The following is a 22633-nucleotide window of genomic DNA, read 5'->3' as shown; positions in this document are numbered from 1 at the left end:
TTGTTGGATAGTGAAACTACATGCCAGTACACTCACATTAAGTACCATGCTCTACACATTTTTTAAATGTTGTGTTTTCTCAAATTAAAAACCATAGCTTATGTGAGTGAACATGAAACCCATGTATGACTTCTCTTCAAGCAGATTGATAACAGATGCTTTGCAGCGCCATGTTTCTAATAAGGCACTTTCTAGCTACCACCTTACTTCTAGTGGACTTGAAAATATACAGGACCCCCGTCGACACTAGCTACTTGCTAGTCAGATCAGACTCTCACCAAGTAACCCACTTAACTAGGAATCCTACTCTAGCATTTCTAACACCAGCTCTCTGGGAAGGCTTTGGTTTCTGAGCTAACGTTACTGGACTGCAGTCTGTAGGCCTATAACATGAATGTCATTGCTCCAACCATGTGTTATCCCCATCAATCCATGGATAGGACAGCCCTATCCATTTAAGAGATCCCAAGTCCTTTGGGGCTGATAATATCAACCGAACGTCAATCACCAGTGGATAGGACAGCCCTATCCATTTAAGAGATCCCAAGTCCTTTGGTATTACACTTTGCTATCCTCTTATAAACAAAGAATGAATTCAGTCCTGAAGTCTGTGGCTAAATTCTCCTTTGGATTCCTGTTAGCTGTCCCAGTGGGTAGTGATCCCTGTTAGCTGTTCCAGTGGGTAGAGATCCCTGTTAGCTGTTCCAGTGGGTAGAGATCCCTGTTAGCTGTCCCAGTGGGTAGAGATCCCTGTTAGCTGTCCCAGTGGGTAGAGAACCCTGTTAGCTGTCCCAGTGGGTAGAGAACCCTGTTAGCTGTCCCAGTGGGTAGAGAACCCTGTTAGCTGTCCCAGTGGGTAGAGAACCCTGTTAGCTGTCCCAGTGGGTAGAGAACCCTGTTAGCTGTCCCAGTGGGTAGAGAACCCTGTTAGCTGTCCCAGTGGGTAGAGAACCCTGTTAGCTGTCCCAGTGGGTAGAGAACCCTGTTAGCTGTCCCAGTGGGTAGAGAACCCTGTTAGCTGTCCCAGTGGGTAGAGAACCCTGTTAGCTGTCCCAGTGGGTAGAGAACCCTGTTAGCTGTCCCAGTGGGTAGAGAACCCTGTTAGCTGTCCCAGTGGGTAGAGATCCCTGTTAGCTGTCCCAGTGGGTAGAGAACCCTGTTAGCTGTCCCAGTGGGTAGAGAACCCTGTTAGCTGTCCCAGTGGGTAGAGAACCCTGTTAGCTGTCCCAGTGGGTAGAGAACCCTGTTAGCTGTCCCAGTGGGTAGAGATCCCTGTTAGCTGTCCCAGTGGGTAGAACCCTGTTAGCTGTCCCAGTGGGTAGAGAACCCTGTTAGCTGTCCCAGTGGGTAGAGAACCCTGTTAGCTGTCCCAGTGGGTAGAGAACCCTGTTAGCTGTCCCAGTGGGTAGAGAACCCTGTTAGCTGTCCCAGTGGGTAGAGATCCCTGTTAGCTGTCCCAGTGGGTAGAGAACCCTGTTAGCTGTCCCAGTGGGTAGAGAACCCTGTTAGCTGTCCCAGTGGGTAGAGATCCCTGTTAGCTTGCAGGCACTCTTTTTCTGGCTGCTGAATCATGACGTTGTTGATGTCACTTGGTATTGTGACACCCGGGGGAGTCATGTGACCGATGTGTCATTGGGAGGCGAAGCGATTAAACAGGGTGACACAGAAAACTTGTCACTACTGTCATCTCTGGCAGCTGATCAAAACAAACCAACAGGATGAAGCCTAGCGTATAGCTACAGCAATACACAGAAATGAAACAGGAAAGTTTTTTTTTGCTGAAACCGAAGAGGGAACGATTACACAGTGAAGAGGAGCTCAGCCACGAGGCTGCTGCACTTGTCAGCGTCGCTGTCGCCCCATGGACCAATCAAAATATGGTATTTGGAATCTGGAAGTCTTTGTTGTTGTCACTGTTCTCTCAGTAAATAATGTATTTGTTGACCACGGAACCAAATAGGAAGCCATTGCAAACCAAGAGATTCAACTCAAGTTTTATGCACACGATAATTCTTATCCTGATTTACATCAGACTCAGACAAGAGATTAGGCAACTTCCATCACCCAGACAGACGGGATTAAAGCCCTCATCTCATACTAATGCTGTGTTCATGCTTGATTTGCATTAGTAACTCTTAATTTCAACCCACCAAGACACATCTTCTAAATGCAGTCATGAATATGAAATACGACACTTCCTAAAAGCCATAGCAGCCAATAATAATTAAGTGACAAATGATTAGACCATCGCGCTGACATGCAAGAAAAATAATGTTTATGTTTGTTTGGGTGTTCTTTGCAATACTGCTGACGGTATTTGTTGTCTGCTGATGGTATTTGTTGTCTGCTGATGGTATTTGTTGTCTGCTGATGGTATTTGTTGTCTGCTGATGGTATTTGTTGTCTGCTGATGGTATTTGTTGTCTGCTGATGGTATTTGATGTCTGCTGATGGTGTTTTGTCTGCTGATGGTATTTGTTGTCTGCAGATGGTATTTGTTGTCTGCTGATGGTATTTGTTGTCTGCTGATGGTATTTGTTGTCTGCTGATGGTATTTGTTGTCTGCTGATGGTATTTGTTGTCTGCTGATGGTATTTGTTGTCTGCTGATGGTATTTGTTGTCTGCTGATGGTATTTGTTGTCTGCTGACGGTATTTGTTGTCTGCTGACGGTATTTGTTGTCTGCAGATGGTATTTGTTGTCTGCAGATGGTATTTGTTGTCTGCTGATGGTATTTGTTGTCTGCTGATGGTATTTGTTATGTCTACTTGTGGTAGCATCACTGTCTTGTCGATTACAAAGGGCTGAAGTAGAGTAAACCCATGTTTCTTCATATGAGATGGTCTCTTAATAAAAGCTGCATATTGAACCATCTCTCTGGTGATTCATAATGAACCATCTCTCTGGTGATTCATAAGGAACCATCTCTCTGGTGATTGATAATGAACCATCTCTCTGGTGATTCATAAAGAACAATCTCTCTGATGATTCCCTGAACCACACACTGCACTGGCCCAAATGGCTCCTCCTTAAATATGATGCCCATCATACTTCAATAATACACTTGCTAATGAAATTGTCAAAGACTCCAGCCACCCTAGTCATAGACTGTTCTCTCTGCTACCGCACGGCAAGCGGTACCGGAGTGCCAAGTCTAGGTCCAAAAGACTTCTCAACAGCTTCTACCCCCAAGCCATAAGACTCCTGAACAGCTAATCATGGCTACCCGGACTATTTGCACTGCCCCCCCACCCCATCCTTTTTACGCTGCTGCTACTCTGTTAAGTATTTATGCATAGTCACTTTAACTCTACCCACATGTACATATTACCTCAACTACCTCAACTAGCCGGTGCCCCCGCACATTGACTATGCAACGGTACCCCCCTGTATATATAGCCTCCCTACTGTCACTTTATTTTACTGTATATATAGCCTCCCTACTGTCACTTTATTTTACTTCTGCTCTTTTTTTTCTCAACACTTTTTTGTTGTTGTTTTATTCTTACTTTTTTGTTTAAAATAAATGCACTGTTGGTTAAGGGCTGTAAGTAAGCATTTCACTGTAATGTCTGCACCTGTTGTATTCGGCGCATGTGACCAATAAAATTTGATTTGATTTGATTTGACATTGGCTCCGCTGATTCATGTCACCCTATCAGCTGTCATAATGATACAGTGTAAAGAGTTATAGAAATAGTAGAAAGAGTAACAATGAAGGGCTTGAGTATTGAGTCCCTCAAAGGTTTCCCCAGGTGACAGTCAGTAAGTGCTCTATCTCCCTCTCTTAATAACATTCCCATACAGCTGTATCGGGTGATTCACTCAGCCTCAAACTACCTCCTAAAAGGTTCCAGCTTTGCCCACATACATCAGATAAAACACTTAAACAATTACTGTCTTATCTGCTCTCCTCAGAGAGAGGGAGCCTTACTTCATTGTGACCCGATTAGAAATACAGCAAGGTTGTGCAGACTGGTGTTTATCCAGACAGACGGCGGTGTCCGCAGGTAACATTAACATTTGCCCACGCCTCCCTTCCTCTCACAGGAAGACGGCTACTAGTTATTACATACACCTCTCTCTCTTTCTGTCCTCTGGGTTCTCTCTCTCTCTCTCTCTCTCTCTCTCTCTCTCTCTCTCTCTCTCTCTCTCTCGCTCTGTCTCTCTCTCTGTCTGTCTCTCGCTCTGTCTCTCTCTCTCTCTCTCTCTCTCTCTCTCTCTCTCTCTCTCTCTCTCTCTCTGTCTGTCTCTCGCTCTGTCTCTCTCTCTCTCTCTCTCTCTATCTCTCTCTCTGTCTGTCTGTCTGTCTCTCTCTCTCTCTGTCTGTCTGTCTGTCTGTCTGTCTGTCTGTATGTCTGTCTGTCTGTCTGTCTGTCTGTCTGTCTGTCTGTCTGTCTGTCTGTATGTCAAATCAAATCAAATCAAATCAAATTGCATTTGCCACATGCGCCGAATACAACAGGTGTAGACATTACAGTGAAATGCTTACTTACAAGCCCTTAACCAACATGTTTTTTTTAAAGTGTTATTTAAAAAATATAAAAGCAAATAACTAAAGAGCAGCAGTAAAATAAAATAACAGTAGGGAGGCTATATACAGGGGGGTACCGGTGCAGAGTCAATGTGCGGGGGCACCGGCTAGTCGAGGTAATTGAGGTAATATGTACATGTGGGTAGAGTTAAAGTGACCATGCATAAATAATAAACAGAGTAGCAGCAGCGTAAAAGAGGGGGGTGGGGGTGGGGGGGCAGTGCAAATAGTCCGGGTAGCAATGATTAGCTGTTCAGGAGTCTTATGGCTTGGGGGTAGAAGCTGTTGAGAAGCCTTTTGGACCTAGACTTGGCGCTCCGGTACCACTTGCCGTGCGGTAGCAGAGAGAACAGTCTATGACTAGGGTAGCTGGAGTCTTTGACAATTTTGAGGGCCTTCCTCTGACACCGCCTGGTATAGAGGTCCTGGATGGTAGGAAGCTTGGCCCCAGTGATGTACTGGGCTGTACGCACTACCTTCTGTTGTGCCTTGCGGTCGGAGGCCGAGCAGTTGCCATACCAGGCGATGATGCAACCAGTCAGGATGCTCTCGATGGTGCAGCTGTATAACTTTTTGAGGATCTGAGGACCCATGCCAAATCTTTTCAGTCTCCTGAGGGGGAATAGGCTTTGTCGTGCCCTCTTCACGACTGTCTTGGTGTGTTTGGACCATGATAGTTCGTTGGTGATGTGCACACCATGGAACTTAAAGCTCTCAACCTGTTCCACTACAGCCCCGTCGATGAGAATGGGGGCATGCTCAGTCCTCTTTTTTTTCCTGTAGTCCACAATCATCTCCTTTGTCTTGATCACGTTGAGGGAGAGGTTGTTATCCTGGCACCACACGGCCAGGTCTTGGACCTCCTCCCTATAGGCTGTCTCATCGTTGTCGGTGATCAGGCCTACCACTGTTGTGTCGTCAGCAAACTTAATGATGGTGTTGGAGTCGTGCCTGGCCATGCAGTCATGGGTGAACAGAGAGTACAGGAGGGGACTGAGCATGCACCCCTGAGGGGCACCCGTGTTGAGGATCAGCGTGGCAGATGTGTTGTTACCTACCCTTACCACCTGGGGGCGGCCCGTCAGGAAGTCCAGGATCCAGTTGCAGAGGGAGGTGTTTAGTCCCAGGATCCTTAGCTTAGTGATGAGCTTTGAGGGCACTATGGTGTTGAACGCTGAGCTGTAGTCAATGAACAGCATTCTCACGTAGGTGTTCCTATTGTCCAGGTGGGAAAGGGCAGTGTGGAGTGCAATAGAGATTGCATAATCTGTGGATCTGTTGGGGCGGTATGCAAATTGGAGTGGGTCTAGGGTTTCTGGGATAATGGTGTTGATGTGAGCCATGACCAGCCTTTCAAAGCACTTCATGGCTACAGACGTGAGTGCTACGGGTCGGTAGTCATTTAGGCAGGTTATCTTAGTGTCCTTGGCCACAGGGACTATGGTGGTCTGCTTGAAACATGTTGGTATTACAGACTCAGTCAGGGACATGTTGAAAATGTCAGTGAAGACACTTGCCATTTGGTCAGCACATGCTTGGAGTACACATCCTGGTAATCCGTCTGGCCCTGCGGCCTTGTGAATGTTGACCTGCTTAAAAGTCTTACTCACATCGGCTACGGAAAGCGTGATCACATAGTCATCCGGAAACAGCTGGTGCTCTCATGCATGCTTCAGTGTTGCTTGCCTCGAAGCGAGCATAGACGTGATTTAGCTCCTCTGGTAGGCTTGTGTCACTGGGCAGCTCGCGGCTGTGCTTCCTTTTGTAGTCTGTAATAGTTTTCAAGACCTGCCACATCCGACGAGTGTCAGAGCCGGTGTAGTATGATTCAGTCTGTCTCTGTCTCTCGCTCTCTGTCTCTCGCTCTCTGTCTCTCTCTGCCTACATAGACATTAAGGAACCACAGGAATTAAATACTGTTACTGTTAAGTCATCATTTGTTTCTCAGACACAGACACACACACACACACACACACACACATTAATGACTTGCTTTATTTGAATCCCTCACGTCTCTTTAGTTTTCCCTCTCGTAGACATGTGTATTACTCACTTTCTTTCACAGACACACAGACACACAGACACACAGACACACAGACACACAGACACACAGACACACCAACACACACATAGTTTTCCTCTTCTAGGTCTACTCCCTTTACCTTGCTGCCATACAATGGGTTCTTTAGAAATGCCTGTCTACGGTCCGTCTCTATTGTTCCATGTCCTAACACTGCCTCTCGTCACGTCTCTACTCAAAGGCAGACAGACAGATTGGCATGCTTGGCGGGAGGATGTGTCTTGTCGAGCGCTTGTTGACTGTTTTGTTGACAGCCCACTGGGATGTTATTCTATCTACCCTCCAGTCATGAACTTCAGAACGTTCAAATCTCATTACTGTTTATTGGTGTCCTTCAGTACAACAACAAAAAACACAGTCCTCCAGACATCGTAATTTTTGTGTTTCGCCTGCAGTACCCATGAAATATCCTGTCATTAGTGAATAACAGATTGAAAGTAATACAATACTAAAATCCCATTTCCCCTCTCTTTTCTCTTCTCTCTCCATCTCCCTCTCTTTAGACCATGCTGACTGCAATCTCGATGAGTGCCATCGCTACCAATGGAGTAGTCCCAGGTGGGTGAGCATGCTAATGGGACTACTACTTCTACTAAAGAGCTTGTTTTGGGCTCAAAATGCATATTCAGTGTTTTAGCCCTAGCAACGCTATAATATTAGTCACGTCCAGACTCCTGTTTCCCCACATGAAACTTATACAGCTGTATTTATATGATTAGAGATGGTATCTAATAATCACGTCTCATCCTGGCTAACTCGCCCCTTGATTAGCTGAGAGCAGAGGTGAGAGGAAATTACAGGCTTGGAGTAACAATGTAGCCACCATTTTGTGGTGTAAATCTGGGTCATGTTCATAAGGCACCAAATGTAGAAAATGGGCTGAAATAGGGAGGGACTGCCTGGACCTTTTTTATTTTTTTTATTTCACCTTTATTTAACCAGGTAAGCCAGTTGAGAACAGGTTCTCATTTACAACTGCGACCTGGCCAAGATAAAGCAAAGTAGTGCAATAAAAACAACACAGAGTTACATATGGGGTTAAAAAAAAACATAAAGTCAGAAATACAACAGAAAATATATATACAGTGTGTGCAAATGTAGCAAGTTATGGAGGTAAGGCAATAAATAGGCTATAGTGCAGAATAATTACAATAGTATTAACACTGGAATGCTAGATGTGCAAGAGATTATGTGCAAATAGAGATACTGGGGTGCAAAAGAGCAAAATAAATAACAATATAGGGATGAGGTAGTTGGGTGGGCTAATTTCAGATGGGCTGTGTACAGGTGCAGTGATCGGTAAGGTGCTCTGACAACTGATGCTTAAAGTTATTGAGGGAGATAAGAGTCTCCAGCTTCAGAGATTTTTGCAATTCGTTCCAGTCATTGGCAGCAGAGAACTGGAAGGAATGGCGGCCAAAGGAGGTGTTGGCTTTGGGAATGACCAGAGAGATATACCTGCTGGAGCGCAGGGTGGGTGCTGCTATGGTGACCAATGAGCTAAGATAAGGCGGGGATTTGCCTAGCAGTGATTTATAGATGGCCTGGAGCCAGTGGGTTTGACGACGAACATGTAGTGAGGACCAGCCAACAAGAGCGTACAGGTCACAGTGGTGGGTAGTGTATGGGGCTTTGGAGACAAAACGGATGGCACTGTGATAGACTACATCCAATTTGCTGAGTAGAGTGTTGGAGGCTATTTTGTAAATGACATCGCCGAAGTCAAGGATCGGTAGGATAGTCAGTTTTACGAGGGCATGTTTGGCAGCATGAGTGAAGGAGGCTTTGTTGCGAAATAGGAAGCCGATTCTAGATTTAACTTTGGATTGGAGATTCTTTATGTGAGTCTGGAAGTTGAGTTTACAGTCTAACCAGACACCTAGATATTTGTAGTTGTCCACATACTCTAGGTCAGACCCGTCGAGAGTGGTGATTCTAGTCGGGTGGGCGGGTGCTAGCAGCGTTCGATTGAAAAGCATGCATTTAGTTTTACTAGTGTTTAAGAGCAGTTGAAGGCTACTGAAGGATTGTTTTATGGCATTGAAGCTCGTTTGGAGGTTTGTTAACACAGTGTCCAATGAAGGGCCAGATGTATACAAAATGGTGTCGTCTGCGTAAAGGTGGATCTGAGAGTCACCAGCAGCAAGAGCGACATCATTGATATACACGGAGAAAAGTGTCGGCCCAAGAATTGAACCCTGTGGCACCCCCATAGAGACTGCCATAGGTCCAGACAACAGGCCCTCCGATTTGACACACTGAACTCTATCTGAGAAGTAGTTGGTGAACCAGGCGAGGCAGTCATTTGAGAAACCAAGGCTATTTAGTCTGCCAATAAGAATGCGGTGGTTGACAGAGTCGAAAGCCTTGGCCAGGTCGATGAAGACGGCTGCACAGTTCTGTCTATTATCAATCGCGGTTATAATATCGTTTAGGACCTTGAGCGTGGCTGAAGTGCACCCGTGACCAGCTCGGAAACCGGATTGCATAGCGGAGAAGGTACGGTGGTATTCGAAATGGTCGATGATCTGTTTGTTAACTTGGCTTTCGAATACTTTCGAAAGGCAGGGCAGGATGGATATAGGTCTGTAGCAGTTTGGATCTAGAGTGTCACCCCCTTTGAAGAGGGGGATGACCGCGGCAGCTTTCCAATCTCTGGGGATCTCAGACGTTATGAAAGAGAGGTTGAACAGACTAGTAATAGGGGTTGCGCCAATTTCGGCGGCTAGTTTTAGAAAGAAAGGGTCCAGATTGTCTAGCCCAGCTGATTTGTAGGGGTCCAGATTTTGCAGCGCTTTCAAAACATCAGCTGTCTGAATTTGTGTGAAGGAGAAGCGGGGGGGGGGCATGGGCAAGTTGCAGCAGAGGGTGCAGAGTTGGTGGCCGGGTTAGTGGTAGCCAGATGGAAAGCATGGCCAGCTGTAGCAAAATGCTTGTTGAAATTCTCGATTATTGTAGATTTATCGGTGGTGATAGTGTTTCCTAGCCTCAGTGCAGTGGGCAGCTGGGAGGAAGTGCTCTTATTCTCCATGGACTTTACAGTGTCCCAAAACTTTTTGGAGTTAGTGCTACAGGATGCAAATTTCTGTTTGAAAAAGTTAGCCTTTGCTTTCCTGACTGCTTGTGTATATTGGTTCCTAACTTCCCTGAAAAGTTGCATATCGCGGGGGCTATTTGATGCTAATGCTGTACGCCACAGGATGTTTTTGTGCTGGTCAAGGGCAGTCAAGTCTGAGGAGAACCAGGGGCTATATCGGTTCTTAGTTCTGTATTTTTTGAATGGGGCATGTTTATTTAAGATTGAGAGGAAATTACTTTTAAGGAACAACCAGGCATCCTCTACTGACGGAATGAGATCTATATCCATCCAGGATACCTGGGCCAGGTCAATTAGGAAGGCCTCCTCGCTAAAGTGTTTTAGGGAGCGTTTGACAGTGATGAGGGGTGGTCGTTTGACCGCGGACCCGTTACGGACGCAGGCAATAAGGCAGTGATTGCTGAGATCCTGGTTGAAGACAGCTGAGGTGTATTTAGAGGGTATGTTAGTCAGGATGATATCTATGAGGGTACCCATGTTTACGGATTTAGGGTTGTACCTGGTAGGTTCGTTGATAATTTGCGTGAGGTTGAGGGCATCTAGCTTGGATTGTAGGATGGCTGGGGTATTAAGCATATCCCAATTTAGGTCACCAAGCAGTACAAACTCTGAGTATAAATGGGGGGCAATCAATTCACATATGGTGTCCAGGGCACAGCTGGGGGCTGAGGGGGGTCTGTAGCAAGCGGCAACAGTGAGAGACTTATTTCTGGAAAGGTGGATTTTTAGAAGTAGAAGCTCAAACTGTTTGGGCACAGACCTGGATAGTATGATGGAGCTCTGCAGGCTATCTCTACAGTAGATTGCAACTCCACCCCCTTTGGCAGTTCTATCTAGACGGAAAATGTTATAGTTGGGGATGGAAATTTCAGAATTTTTGGTGGCCTTCCTGAGCCAGGATTCAGACACTGCTAGAACATCAGGGTTGGCAGAGTGTGCTAACGCAGTGAATAACTCAAACTTAGGAAGTAGACTTCTGATATTTATGTGCAAGAAACCAAGACTTTTGCGATTACAGAAGTCATCAAATGATAGCGCCTGGGGAGTAGGAGTGATACTGAGGGCTGCAGGGCCTGGGTTAGCCTCTACATCACCAGAGGAACAGAGGAGGACTAGAATAAGGATACGGCTAAAGGCTTTAAGAACTGGTCTTCTAGTGCGTTGGGTACATAGAATAAAGGGGGCAGATTTCCGGGTGTTATAGAAAAGATTCAGGGCATTATGTACAGACAAGGATATGGAAGGATATGAGTAAAGTGGAGGTAAACCTAAGCGTTGGGTAACAATGAAAGAGATAGTATCTCTAGAGGCATCAATTGAGTCGGTCTCTGAGTGTATGGGGGGAGGGACAAAGGAGCTATCTAAGGCAGGTTTAGCTAGGCTGGGGGGTCTACAGTGATATAGTACAATTAGAAATAACCGAAACAACAATAAACTAACCATGTTTGGGCTGAGGCTAAACATAAACAGGATGTAGTACCGTAAAAAGGAACAGTCCAGCAGATATCAGCTGTATAGCTGAGTTATCATAAGGTCCGGTGGTGAAGCACTTGTGAGTAAGAGGCCACGGATAGCGTGTGCTAGCGGGCCAGGGCTAGCAGATGGATGGAATCTTCGTGGTTAACGTCGTAACCACATCAGACGATTTCGTCGGCAGACCAGTCGTGTAGGATCGGCGGGGCTTCGTGTCAACACTAGGTGGTCCCGTCCGGTTGACAGAGAGGTAGATAGCCGGGAGATGGGCCTAGCTCAGGATGATTAGCCAGACCACAGCGTCCGTTTTGTTGTAGCCAGCTGGTAGCGATGAATCCGGAGTTAAAGGTCCAGTGATTCAGTGATTCCGGCGGAAAAACTGATATGATCTGGGTCGATAATGCGCTGTGCAGACTGGCCGAATATCCGGTGATCAATGTCCAATGATTAAAATTAATCCCGCGGAAAAAAATCCAATGTTTTGGGTGAAACACCGCTAGCTGTGGCTAATAGCAAGTAGCTAGTTCAGTAGCTAGTTCAGTTTAGTGAGTAAGAGGCCATGGATAGCGTGTGCTAGCGGGCCAGGGCTAGCCGATGGATGGAATCTTCGTGGTTAACGTCGTAACCACATCAGACGATTTCGTCGGCAGACCAGTCGTGTAGGATCGGCGGAGCTCCGTGTCAACACTAGGTGGTCCCGTCCGGTTGACAGAGAGGTAGATAGCCGGGAGATGGGCCTAGCTCAGGATGATTAGCCAGACCACAGCGTCCGTTTTGTTGTAGCCAGCTGGTAGCGATGAATCCGGAGTTAAAGGTCCAGTGATTCAGTGATTCCGGCGGAAAAACTGATATGTTCTGGGTCGATAACGCGCTGTGCAGACTGGCCGAATATCCGGTGATCAATGTCCAGTGATTAAAATTAATCCCGCGGAAAAAAATCCAATGTTCTGGGTGAAACACCGCTAGCTGTGGCTAATAGCAAGTAGCTAGTTAGCTGGCTAGCTAGTTTCAACTGGAGATTCTAGATTCTAGATAAAGGTAAGTCAAAAATAGAATCCGTTCCACATTGAGTGAGGCGGGTTGCAGGAAAGTATATTTTGTAGAAGGATGAAAAGTCTGATAGGGAAATATGTACGAAAAATACAAAAAAACAGGGTATTTACAGGCTATTTACAGACACACGACAGAAGTACCTGTCCAATAAGAAACGCTCATTTTCATTTACCAAAGTCAGAGACCATGCTTTGATTGGAGAATAGCGGGGTTTGGGTCATTTACATGTAATATGACAAAGTACAGTATGTCATTGAAAGATTGTGTGTATTTATTTGTTGTCTGTAGCTGGAGGCTCCTACTACATGATCTCCCGTTCTCTGGGGCCTGAGTTTGGGGGCGCCGTGGGCATTTGTTTCTACCTGGGAACAACGTTTGCTGGGGCCATGTACATCCTCGGGTCCATCGAACTCTTACTGGTAAGAACCTGGGCTTGAAATACTTATCTTTCTCTCTATCCATCCATCTCTCTCTCTCTCTCTCTCTCTCTCTCTCTCTCTCTCTCTCTCTCTGTCTCTGTCTCTCTCTGTGTCTCTCTCTCTCTCTGTCTCTGTCTCTCTCTGTGTCTCTCTCTGTGTCTCTCTCTCTCTCTCTCTCTCTCTGTCTCTCTCTCTATCTCTCTCTCTCTCTCTCTCTCTCTCTCTCTCTCTCTCTCTCTCTCTCTCTCTCTCTCTCTGTCTCTCTCTCTCTCTCTCTCCCTCTCTCTCTCTCTCTCTCTCTCTCTGTCTCTCTCCCGCTGATTTTGTGTGTGCGTGCATCTGTCTGTTTGTCTTTCCTTTCATCTCTCTTTCTGTCTGCCCATCTCTCTCTCTCTCTCTTTCGCTCTCTTTCTCTGGTTCAGTCCCGTCTGTGCATGTCATCCTGTCCCTCTTAATTTGTCTGTCTTTCTTTCTCTTTATCCTGCTTTGATGCTATTTTCTCCCTCTCCAACTGTCCACAATGAATTCTAATAAATATAAAGATCTTTCATCTTTGTCTGTCCCCCTCCCTCTCTTTTCCCACACTCATTCTTCCTCTCCCTGTCGCTCCTCTCTCTTGGATTAAGAGCTGAGTAATTATGTAAATTCTGCATTAGGGTGAGATAAAGCCATTGGCAGAATAATGAGACCATTCGTTGAAACTGCCATCACTTTGGTCCAGTGTTATCAACACACTAGGGGTGCATCTCAATTGTATTTCCTTGATTCCTCGCCTCCTCTTTCCTTGTCTTCTCCTCAATATGCATTGGAGGTCTGAGGTTTCTCCACTCAGACCTTCTCCTCCCTCACATTTTGACAAGGAGGTGAGGCGAGAGGACGCAACGACCTCACTATCACCAAAAGCGACAACGGTGACACATCAAAGGATGTGAGTGTGACATGCTCGTGATGCTGAAAAGACAGTGAACATTATACCTCCATGTAGGAGAGCACACCTTTTGTAAAACACAAAGACAACAGACACACACAGCATGATGTTAAAGAGTAAGCAGCCTGTTCACGCAGACATAATAAGCCAGTAGGTCCCAATCATAAGAATACCAAAACACAACCATTAGGTTTAGCATTTCCAAATCTAAATGTACAACTATTACTTTCCATGGCAAACATCTGTATCACGTTCAGCACACAAAGTAACCAGTGATCTAAAGTTTAAAATGCAACAATGTTTCACACTCATAACGCATTATTTTCAGAGATAGCTAGCTAACAACAGCAAGCGAGCTGCAATAAATAAATAAAAAGAACAGTTCCACTCACATGATTATGATCATTTGAAACTTAACTTCTTGTTGAAAGTTAATCTTGAAAAGGGAGAAGTTAACAAATTAGCAACAACATCCTCTTTGACAACAACTGCTGCTGCTGCAGCTCCCGCACTCTTGCCTACAACAAAATCTAGCTAGATAGGCCGTGGGAAAACTACTGCTCACTATTGCACAGTGACCTGTCGGCCTTCGAGAAGGTGGAAGTTTCCATACGTTTTTGTAAAAACAGTAGAACCCATTACAAGTCAAAATGTGATTGGTTGATTCCACTGTCACTCCAGAATTCTGCCCTTAAGGTGTCTGCATACATAGGTTTGGTTTGCTCCTAGCAGAACTCGGCTAGGCGAAGTGAACGTCTGTGCCTCGCATACTCCCTTAAAAGACTTTCGCTTGAAAAATGAGAAAAAAACAGCAATATTAATGTTTGTCCCTCTTGAGATGCCGTATCAACAACATAGCCAGCATACACTTCCTCAAAATAGTCAGAATTAATCTAAGATAAATCAAGAAATCTGTAATTCATTTGGATGTTTTTGCAAAGGTGGTCTTAGTCGCGCAATTTTACATCTAACTAAGATGTTTGGTGCAGTATTTCTCGTTGAATGACAACAAACACTTCATTGAAGAATCCCTTCCATAGTTCTCAATCACTGACGAAGGGGCGAAGACTTCGGGTACCGAACTTCGACTTGCCTCAAGAGAAAAATGTGTGTGCTCGACCAGCCGAACGAACAAAAACTTCACAGAATCTTGTCATAATATATGCACAAACTGTTTCGACTGGGAAGCATGCGACAGGCTTAATACAGTTGAATGGCAGATGCCTTCTATCAAGCTTCTGAGGGCCTAGCCAATGGTGAGCTACACTCTTAGAAAAAGGGTTCCAAAAGCGTTCTTAGGATCCATGTAGAACCCTCTGTGGAAAGGGTTTTACATGGACCCCTAACGGGTTCTACCTGGAACCAAAAGGGTTCTACCTGAAACCAAAAAGGGTTCTTCAAAGGGTTCTCCTATGGGGACAGCTGAAGAACCCTTTTAGGTTCTAGATAGCATATTTATTCTAAGAGTTTAGCTAGCTAGATTTATCTCCCCGTAGACCACCAAAGAAAAATCCTGAATGGATTACATTTTTTATTCTCAGTTTTAACCGTTTCCTTTCTAACACAAATTGAAGAGATTAAATCAGAATATCATTGATAATAATAATATAATCAGAATATCATTGAAAATATGAAATAGAATTAAAACGAAATGTTTATTTAAAAAATACAACAATTATTTTATAAATCCTAGAAGGCCTTGAAGGTTCCCCACTGACGGTTCCCCACTGCACCCCCACTTGTTGTGGCTTTTTATTCTGTTCCATTTGTCTTAAATTGATTGGCTTGAAAGTATGGAAGAGGAAGAACACTTTATTAAAGAGTGCTTGTGAAAGTATTCACCCCCCCTTGGCATTTTTCCTATTTTGTTGCCTTACAACCTGGAATTGAAATTGATTTTGGGGGGGTTTGTATCATTTGATTTACACAACATGCCTACCACTTTGAAGATGCAAAATATATTTTTTTGTGAAACAAACAAGAAATAAGACAAAAAAACTGAAAACTTGAGCGTGCATAACTATTCACCCCCCCCCCCCCCCCCCCCCCCCAAAGTCAATACTTTGTAGAGCCACCTTTTGCAGCAATTACAGCTGCAAGTCTCTTGGGGTATGTCTCTATAAAGCTTGGCACATCTAGCCACTGGGATTTTTTGCCCATTCTTCAAGGCAAAACTGCTCCAGCTCCTTCAAGTTGGATGAGTTCCGCTGTATTAGGATGGCATATCTGACAAAATGTACTATATTTTTTAATAGCAGACGCTATAAAACGGCATCTAAATGTGGGAAAGGGGGATACCTAGTCAGTTGCACAACTGAATGCATTCAACCGAAATGTTTCTTCCGCATTTAACCCAACCCCTCTGAATCAGATAATGATAATGATGGGGCAATTACAGGTTTTATGATTTCATTAACGGCGAAGCTATTTTTACATTGACCCGTGATAAGATATAATGGTAATTCATTTAGAACATGCTTGAGTTGTTCAATTAATTGCGTTAGGCTACTTCAACCCTCTATTTGAAAGGATTTAATGGGAGCGTCAGATTCTGTGTTTCTACAGTTGATCTAGTTCTCTCTCTCTCCCCCCCTACCCTCCCTCACAGATCTACATCCTCCCCCAGGCAGCCATTTTTAAGATGGAGGGTCTGGAGGGGGCAGAGGCGGAGGCAGCGATGCTGAACAACATGCGTGTGTACGGCACCATTGTGCTCAGTTTCATGGCCACGGTGGTGTTTGTGGGGGTCAAGTACGTCAACAAGTTGGCCCTGCTCTTCCTGGCCTGTGTCATTCTGTCCATTCTGGCTGTGTATGCCGGAGTCATCAAGACAGCAATCGAGCCGCCTGACTTCCCGTAAGGAACCCTACTGTTCAATTAACCTGGTTCCAAGTCTGTTTGTGCTGTCTTGCCAACTCCTACGGTCATTGTCACATGAGAATGACCATAAGAGTTGGATAGAAAGCACAGACAGATCTGGGACCAGGCTACTCTTCAATATTGGGGCTGATCCGAACTTGAAGAATATGGGTGTGATGTGAATTATGTTTCATGTAAATCATTTATTGATCGATTTTTGGCCCATATGGAGGATTTGGGGTTTGAGACTGTATATGGCAGATACATTCATGCCATGCTAGAAATGTACACATTAAAATACATGTTCACCCATTTTAAGATTATTTGAAGTGCAGTATATTGAAAATAGAAATTACATTCACAGCACATAAGCAGATGGGTTAAATGGAACATATTCATCTTGTGTGACATTTTCAGTGTGGAAGACTCTACTGTTCAATATGGGGACTGATACCCACAGACTTGTGCTATCTCTCAAAGCCAATGCCTAGGCTTTAGCTCAGGTAGCTAACTCAGTCTAAAGTCATTTTTCAAGAGCGGACGGGCTTCGAATCCCGGGCCGTCACACTAATACATCTCCCCTGCTGCGCAGAGTCTGTATGCTGGGTAATCGCCCGCTGATCTCCAAAGGGTTCGACGTGTGCGCCAAAACACTGGAGAGTGGCAACGGCACGGTCACCACCAAGCTGTGGAATGTCTTCTGCGACTCGCCCTTCCTCAACGCCACCTGCGACGAGTACTTTGTCAACAACAACGTGTCCTTCATCCAGGGCATCCCCGGGGTCATGAGCGGCATCCTCAAAGGTGAACAGAAACCAGCTACTGGTCCTCTGTGGCCCAGTTGGTATAGCAACACCAGGATCGTGGGTTTGATTTCCGCTATGGTCACCCGTATGTAAAATGTTTGCAAGCATGACCGAAGGTCGCTTTGAATAAAATGATTTGCTAAAATGCTAGTGTTATGTTACTATATTATTATAATAGCTATTATTTTGTGGCTATCTACTTTTTATTTCTAAACAGTTACACCTACAGCACAAATAACATGCATTGATCTGGTCCACCTACACTCAGGTCACTGTACCAACAGTACACATGCTTGCACACACACTTGCGGGAAACACCTGCGTGGACTTGCGGGAAGCATACTACAATTTCTTTATTCTGAATTTCTTTTAGCCCTCTTGGATCTCCAAGATCTTGTGCTCCTGGAACTTATGGTCAAGCGATTTTAAATGATATTGATGTATCTAATCTCTTTCTCGCTCTCTCTCATCACCCTCTCTCTCCCTCTCCTCCCTCTTTCTCTTTCCTTCACACTCCCCTCTCTCCCATTCCCCCCCCCCCCCCCCCTTCCCCCCCTCACACACAGAGAACCTATTTGGGAATTACCTGGAGAAGGGAGATCTGGTGGCTAAGAAGGGGATTGCGACCGTTGAGGGCCCTGATGACACGCTGACCAACTCCAACCGCTACGTCCTGGCCGACATCACCAGCTTCTTCACCCTGCTGGTCGGAATCTACTTCCCCTCCGTCACAGGTCAGCTGATAGGAAGCGGATGATGCAAAGAGGAAGAGACACAAGGCTGAATCTCAAAAGTAATTTCCCTCGATTCCTCGTATCCTCAAAGGGTGAATTCACCAAGGGTCAATCTCGAGGAGGAGAGAGGACGCAAGGAATCGAGGGAAAATACTTTTGAGATTCAGCGTTGTGTCTCTTCCTCTTTGCCTTTGTATTGTTTTGTGTGTTTGTTTTTTATCTAGGGGGGATATGGGAGATTTACATAAATTCATTGAAAGACTGAAAGATACAGTAAAATGTTTATCTGATGTCAGGATTTCTTCAACACAACAAGCAGTTTGTTATTAGAAGGATAATGTTGCTGTGTTGTTCAGTTGTAGTAATTTGACAAAGGAGAGTTTGTTTGAAATCTACATTTACATGCTATTGTGTGAGTTTCTACGGTTACCATTTGATTATCTGAGTGTCCTCATTCATGGACCTCTCTGACTGTGTGTCTTGAAGGTCTCTGACTGAAACGTCGACACAGCAAATGTGCAGATGTAATATTGTGTGTGCAGGAGTTTTTCCAAAGTGACCTCTCTACTTGTGTGTCACAGGGATCATGGCCGGATCCAACCGGTCAGGAGATCTGCGCGATGCTCAGAAGTCCATCCCCATCGGCACTATCATGGCCATCACCACTACCTCAATAGTGTGTATCCTTATTCTGGTGCACTTCTGGACTCAGTGGGCTAGTGCACTCAACTTTTAACTGTGGCGCACATGTTATCTGTCAATCAGAGGAGGCTGGTGGGAGGAGCTATATAAGGACGGGCTCATTGTAATGGCTGGAATGGAATCAATGGTATGGTACCAAACACATCAAACACATGGAAACAATGTGCTTGACTCTGTTCCATTTATTCCATTCCAGCCATTACGATGAGCCCGTCCTCCTATAGCTCCTCCCACCAGCCTCCACTGCTGTCAATAGTAAAATAACTATATTTTATACGAACACTTTTGTATTTTACTTTCCAACATAAATACATACAATTGAGGTTTAATTGAATGTAGCCTATGGCCTCAAGCTTGTTATGTTAAGAACGAAAAGCATGTTGCTCTTCCTCTTAATCTCAAGTGACCATTACAGGACAAAGCAATCAATCATGTATCACAATACATCAGACATAACCCAACAATAACCGCACTGTCGAACCATGTTCTTATGTAACTCTCAATGCAGCACTGTAAACTCAGTGTGCAGATATGAAACAGATACGTGAGGATATGTCCCTATGTGCTAGGTATGGTTTTGTGTCTGTCTGTCTGTTTTCCTTAATGTGCCCTTTTATAGACATGTCCGCTGTGATCCTGTTCGGTGCCTGTATCGAGGGAGTGGTCCTTAGGGACAAGTAAGTTATGGATATTAAGTTCAAAGTTCAAGCTTTTCCAGTGCTGAGGTACTTGGTGAGGGAGGCCATACCTGGGTCGTATTCAACTGAAAACGTTTTTAAACATTTCGCAACGGAAAACAAAAATTAGCACATTTACTTGCAGTAGTAGACCAGGTAGTCCCTCCCTGTTTCAGTCAGTTTTCTTCCATTTGGTGTCTAATGAATAGGATCCTGGTAATTGGCTCTCCTCCTACCTTTCTTCATTTCTGATTGGCTGGGTGTCATGTCCATCTCCTTCAGGTTTGGGGAGGGCGTCAATGGCAACCTGGTCATTGGCACCTTGGCTTGGCCGTCCCCGTGGGTTATTGTCATTGGCTCCTTCTTCTCCACCTGTGGGGCGGGGCTTCAGAGCTTAACGGGTGCCCCGCGTCTCATGCAGGCCATCTCCAGGGATGGTGTCGTGCCCATCCTACGGGTCAGTCTGTCATTCTGTAAAAATTCTAGAATTTAGCACTGATCTGGGACCATTAGTTATGATCATTCTCACAACATTCTAGAATTTAGCACTGATCTGAGACCATTAGTTATGATAATTCTGTCAACATTCTAGAATTTAGCACTGATCTGGGACCTTTAGTTATGATAATTCTGTCAACATTCTAGCATTTAGCACTGATCTGGGACCATTAATTATGTTGGTTTGTCAACACGTCTCATATCAGTCTCAGGTGACATTGATCACTATCACTTTTGGTGTCTGTGCACACTAATGTTAATGATCAGGTCTCAGGCAAGCATCAGGTCTCATGTGTGGTTCACCAAAACACCTCAGTAGTATCTACATACAACCTGCCTTGAAATAATGGAATAACTACTGTAAGTTATAACTCTAGTCCATCTCGGTGTGTGATGTGTCCTGCCAGGTGTTTGGCCATGGGAAGGCCAACGGGGAGCCCACCTGGGCCTTGCTACTGACGGCCAGTATCTGTGAGATCGGGATCCTCATTGCCTCCCTGGACGCAGTGGCCCCCATCCTCTCCATGTGAGTGTCTATGAGCCAGATCAGGAGTTGTTCCCCACCTGGCCAGGAAAAACGTGTTTTTAGTCAAATACTATACAGTGGGGAAAAAAAGTATTTAGTCAGCCACCAATTGTGCAAGTTCTCCCACTTAAAAAGATGAGAGAGGCCTGTAATTTTCATCATAGGTACACGTCAACTATGACAGACAAAATGAGAATTTTTTTTCCAGAAAATCACATTGTAGGATTTTTTATGAATTTATTTTCAAATTATGGTGGAAAATAAGTATTTGGTCAATAACAAAAGTTTCTCAATACTTTGTTATATACCCTTTGTTGGCAATGACACAGGTCAAACGTTTTCTGTAAGTCTTCACAAGGTTTTCACACACTGTTGCTGGTATTTTGGCCCATTCCTCCATGCAGATCTCCTCTAGAGCAGTGATGTTTTGGGGCTGTCGCTGGGCAACACGGACTTTCAACTCCCTCCAAAGATTTTCTATGGGGTTGAGATCTGGAGACTGGCTAGGCCACTCCAGGACCTTGAAATGCTTCTTACGAAGCCACTCCTTCGTTGCCCGGGCGGTGTGTTTGGGATCATTGTCATGCTGAAAGACCCAGCCACGTTTCATCTTCAATGCCCTTGCTGATGGAAGGAGGTTTTCACTCAAAATCTCATGATACATGGCCCCATTCATTCTTTCCTTTACACGGATCAGTCGTCCTGGTCCCTTTGCAGAAAAACAGCCCCAAAGCATGATGTTTCCACCCCCATGCTTCACAGTAGGTATGGTGTTCTTTGGATGCAACTCAGCATTCTTTGTCCTCCAAACACAACGAGTTGAGTTTTTACCGAAAAGTTCTATTTTGGTTTCATCTGACCATATGACATTCTCCCAATCCTCTTCTGGATCATCCAAATGCACTCTAGCAAACTTCAGACTGGCCTGGACATGTACTGGCTTAAGCAGGGGGACACGTCTGGCACTGCAGGATTTGAGTCCCTGGCGGCGTAGTGTGTTACTGATGGTAGGCTTTGTTACTTTGGTCCCAGCTCTCTGCAGGTCATTCACTAGGTCCCCCCGTGTGGTTCTGGGATTTTTGCTCACCGTTCTTGTGATCATTTTGACCCCACTGGGTGAGATCTTGCGTGGAGCCCCAGATCGAGGGAGATTATCAGTGGTCTTGTATGTCTTCCATTTACTAATAATTGCTCCCACAGTTGATTTCTTCAAACCAAGCTGCTTACCTATTGCAGATTCAGTCTTCCCAGCCTGGTGCAGGTCTACAATTTTGTTTCTGGTGTCCTTTGACAGCTCTTTGGTCTTGGCCATAGTGGAGTTTGGAGTGTGACTGTTTGAGGTTGTGGACAGGTGTCTTTTATACTGATAACAAGTTCAAACAGGTGCCATTAATACAGGTAACGAGTGGAGGACAGAGGAGCCTCTTAAAGAAGAAGTTACAGGTCTGTGAGAGCCAGAAATCTTGCTTGTTTGTAGGTGACCAAATACTTATTTTCCACCATAATTTGCAAATAAATTCATAAAAAATTCTACAATGTGATTTTCTGGATTTTCTTTCCTCAATTTGTCTGTCATAGTTGACGTGTACCTATGATGAAAATTACAGGCCTCTCTCATCTTTTTAAGTGGGAGAACTTGCACAATTGGTGGCTGACTAAATAGTTTTTTTCCCCACTGTAACTACGTAGTTGGCCAGGTAAAACTCTGGGTCCTAGTTACAGCATATAACTATTTGGACAGGTAAAACTCTTGATCCTAGTATTTACAGCCTATAATGATTTGGCCAGGTAAAACTCTGAGCCCTAGTAGTTACAGCCTATAACTAGGGCCCAGAGTTTCCTGATCAGGTCACATGACCAGGTAAAACTCTTGGCCATATTCATGAGTGCTGGGATGCACTCATCCTGTACTAATATGGATTGTCCTAATATGGACACCGTAAATATGACATAAACTATTTGATTTTATTCAATAAAACTATTTGCAATATTAAAGCTCCCTAAAAATAGAGATTATATAAAAATAAAAATAAATACAAACTTCTGACAATGGACAAATACTTCTCAGCACTTGATAAGGTGAAGTTAAGCACATTCTTAACACAATGCAATGATCTACTAGTATTAACATCTTAGATTATAATTTTTTTGTGTTATAAGCTTATAAGCATCTTATAAGCAAGTAATTGGAGCCTTACAGACATACAACGTGTCCAAATAAAGACAAAATTGTGTTTATTTGTTAGC

General features: G+C 44.7%; 1 protein-coding gene across 1 annotated transcript in view; it reads left to right on the top strand.

The window, feature by feature from the left end:
• The window catches only part of LOC311118389 (solute carrier family 12 member 5-like), a gene marked incomplete at both ends in the record, with an annotated part of 60377 nt that extends 39987 nt beyond the window's left edge, over window positions 1–20390 (top strand). The window contains 9 exons of the mRNA XM_084193190.1: window positions 7118–7172; window positions 12526–12656; window positions 16193–16440; window positions 17036–17247; window positions 17816–17983; window positions 18565–18663; window positions 19305–19362; window positions 19645–19819; window positions 20268–20390. Of these exons, the coding sequence (XP_084049316.1) occupies window positions 7118–7172; window positions 12526–12656; window positions 16193–16440; window positions 17036–17247; window positions 17816–17983; window positions 18565–18663; window positions 19305–19362; window positions 19645–19819; window positions 20268–20390 (1269 nt within the window). The remainder of the gene's footprint in view (window positions 1–7117; window positions 7173–12525; window positions 12657–16192; window positions 16441–17035; window positions 17248–17815; window positions 17984–18564; window positions 18664–19304; window positions 19363–19644; window positions 19820–20267) is intronic.
• Between the last annotated feature and the right edge of the window lie 2243 nt (window positions 20391–22633).

Source organism: Coregonus lavaretus, assembly GCF_964263955.1.
Source record: "Coregonus lavaretus genome assembly, contig: HAP1_SCAFFOLD_3334, whole genome shotgun sequence".
In the NCBI taxonomy this organism is placed as follows: domain Eukaryota; kingdom Metazoa; phylum Chordata; class Actinopteri; order Salmoniformes; family Salmonidae; genus Coregonus; species Coregonus lavaretus.
This window is presented reverse-complemented; position numbering and strand designations above follow the sequence as displayed.